Source organism: Haliotis rufescens, unplaced genomic scaffold (assembly GCF_023055435.1).
Source record: "Haliotis rufescens isolate VD_foot unplaced genomic scaffold, xgHalRufe1.0.p SCAF_7, whole genome shotgun sequence".
Lineage (NCBI taxonomy): Eukaryota > Metazoa > Mollusca > Gastropoda > Lepetellida > Haliotidae > Haliotis > Haliotis rufescens.
In genome coordinates, this window is record NW_025964361.1 from 45,210,734 (window position 1) to 45,214,059 (window position 3,326).

The 3,326-nt window shown below is 42.3% G+C and overlaps 1 protein-coding gene across 1 annotated transcript; it reads right to left on the reverse strand.

Annotated features, from left to right (window-relative positions):
• Positions 1-227: 227 nt before the first annotated feature.
• On the reverse strand, positions 228-2,381 carry LOC124115634. The gene has a single exon (XM_046476692.2). The coding sequence runs from the start codon at positions 1,460-1,462 to the stop codon at positions 965-967; it is 498 nt and encodes a 165-aa protein (XP_046332648.1). The 5' UTR covers positions 1,463-2,381; the 3' UTR covers positions 228-964.
• Positions 2,382-3,326: the final 945 nt, after the last annotated feature.

Genomic DNA, 3,326 nt, shown 5'->3' on the forward strand with positions numbered 1-3,326 from the left:
CTCAAGAATTGGGTCTACCATAGAACTTTCCCAAAATAGTTGTGAGAATGCGACCAGGTTACCAGCTGTGACGTGCATCCACGTGTGTTTTCTAACGCCCAGTACAATCCATATCTTAATGCTGTTTTAATCAATGCCATCTGTCTCAGAGCAACAGAGGTTTAATGCTTCAATCATTCTTTCTATAGATTCCTTTTAACGTAAGTCGGGATGCCGTAAAAAGTCGGTGAAATTAGAACATATTTATTGAACAATTTGAATATAATCTTGTGCGTTTCATCATAAATATATTTATTGTACATAATTCATCTTCAAACTCAACAGCATCGAGTTTCAATGAACAAAGTTCAAAGATTTATGAAGCATATTCTGTTACAATGGGAGGCGTACAAAGTACATGGTATTACGTTGATGGATTATGCTGGTAATGCTTAAAGAAGGCATTGGCTGTACTGACAGCTTAGAATGATATGGGTATCACAGTAGTCGTTTCTCACGCCACACACCTCTAGGAGGGGTCTCTCGGTGAAAGAGAGACTTCATAATCAATAGAAGACATATCTTCAAACACGCCTAGCTTAATTTAATCCATGACATTCAAAAGCATTATTTACCTCTTATTCCGGGTCATTGATTTTCGGACGTACTTGTATTGTGAAACGTTTGAATTCGGACAGAAATATATGGATAAAGCACCCGCAACTGCCTTTAAATGTTAAATCCGAACGCACAATAGAGTCAGTCTGCACACCTGCCGTGGAGAAATATTACTTAACTCTGAGTCAATGGTTAAGATCAGCATGGGGCACAAACCTCTTCTGTAGTCTGCTTTTATTGTCGTCTGCTTGAATTACTTTTCCGTTTGCAATTCAATAGAACGTTGGATTGCTGTACACACGACAATATGCTTCCACTCCTGTCAGAAACACAATAAACACATCTCCATGAAAAAAAATATTCTGCGTCATATGAAAAACGTTGAGTGTCGTCTGGCCGCAAAATGTGACAATATTTCTTGATCAGTTACAGCAGACGACACCCGTTTGGGCACCGGAGGGGTTGGGCTGGACAGTCTCCGAGATCGACCCTTCCGTCCGTCTGTGCCCAAACCTCTCCGAGTCCGCCTGGAGGGTCGGAGACCGGACTCGGCGTCTGCTGCCATTCTTATGGCCAGTTTTCTGGCTTGCCGGTCCAGGTACGAGGCATGCCAGTAGTAAGACACACAGAAAAACACCAGAATAAACACAGCCACCACCGGGCTTGCTATGACCAGGGCCAGGGGAAATTCCCGCGGGGGACGGATGTCCGTATAGGTGTTGACTCTGTCCCCTTCCTGCACGAGACTGGAAACATTGGCCGAAGGGGCGAGATCAGTGACATCGGTGTAGTTGATAGGGGGTAGTAGGAGGTCGGAGACGTTGAGCACAATATGTTGACCGGGTAGGTTGGGAGGGGAAGACATTCCCGCCTTCCTGGAGCAGACGAGATTTGGAATAGCGATCTTCTGCTCGTATCCAGACAGGTGTAACCCAGGTGAATGTGTCGTCCAAACATCCAGCTAGACCTAGCAGTAGTTTACATTTGTATTCACGCACATGTTCATAGTTCAAACACAACAGTGAGGTAAGGCACCATTCACGCCCGGTACTTCCCATGGAAGCCCCGGCCTCCATGTCCAATCAAGACCAGCATTGCTCCTATGACGAATTAAGTCCAATAACAGTGCTATAACTTTCACCTATAACTGCACGAAGCGATCAGTCAGGTACCATTTAAATATCGGCGTCTTCTTTGAGGTCCTTACTGGTACAATGACGTATTCAGCACATACAACGCCGCAACACTCCTCATGATTGTAACTACCCAAAAGAATTCCATATGAATCTAAACGACACCAATATGTCCGTAGTGGTATCCCAAATCAAAAGAACTAACCACTTGTAGAGCTTCGCTGAGCGCTCGATAACTGCGAAAGCCTTTGTAATTACAACACAACGCTACCTGCTTCCATTCACAAACTTGAAGGGGTTCAACGAATGGTAGATATGATTTGCCAATGAAATCACAGATTTGGGTTTATCATTACAAGGAGAAGCAGGACCTCCAATAAAATGCCACGGCAGTAATAAGCCGGATGGTATCACTCCATTCTGCAACCCGCGTTCGCCGGACTTCGTCTAAATCTCGACAGAAGTTCCCGTCTGCTTGTAGCGCGTGGTGAGAGCGCGAGACGCGTGCCAGCAGCAGTGGAGGGTATTCTGTAGTCAACTGGCGATCACAGCCTCCGTCGGCTGGGTTATAACGACGATAGTCAATATCCAGCAATCTGTTTCCCAGGTGCTACAGTGCGCGGACAGTGGCGAGGACACGGAGGCTGTCTTGTCACATTAATTTGCAAAAGTGGCGTCACCTGAATTCTCGCTGTTCAAAGCTGCATGATAGTTTGGAAACGCTATCACAAAGCCAGAAGCTTGCTTCTCAAGGTTTGCGATAATTTATGTGTTTTTCACAACTTCCCGCGTTCAATTCGATACATATTGCTTCTCTCCTCAGTTCGTCATCCTGCCAACGGAACATTAATCTGCACAGCTCGGGTGTGCACATCTGCAAGACGATTCAATAATTATTAGTTTAGGCGATAATTATTTGTATAAATAATAATTTCTACATTATATAAATAATAAGAACAAGTTGTCCCATCACTGCCCTGTACTGTCCGCTTATCTAGACTTGCCTATTATGATAGAATTACTACACATCCATAGATTTATCTTTCAGTACAGCCTTGAGTAAGGCAAGGGGGGCCTTTTAACCAGTACACTTTCGGTAGTGGGACCCGAATAGGTGAACATGGAAATGTACGTTGTACACATCCTGTTAAAGACATGATCTTGTGTGGAAAAATAAAATGTTTTAGTGTTGCATACTCTGCAGGGAACACGGATGGATGCAACCATTTTATTTTTCTATTTTTTTATTTAATTATTATTATTTTATTATTATTTTTTATTTATTTATTTTTATTTTTATTTTATTTTTATTTTTTTTTTGGGGGGGGGGGGTTAGGGGGTGGTCTTAACTTGTACGTACAATGTCATTTATATATCAAGTTCGTTGTAAGTACTGGTGATATATGTGTTAAGCACGTGGCTGTGAATCTGATTCCACATTAAATTTCAATATATATTCTCAATCTTAATAATATTTGACTCAATGTCAAATGATAAGTGTTGTATCTCTTATGTTTAGAATTTAGACCCTGAACATGTTTAGATAGAACACACCAATGTTTAGTCCATTTAGGACTTAGATCTAAACATGTCTTG

Excerpts from the sequence above, each read along its gene's own strand:
- LOC124115634 (XM_046476692.2), bottom strand. The coding sequence starts at position 1,462 with ATGTCTTCCCCTCCCAACCTACCCGGTCAACATATTGTGCTCAACGTC.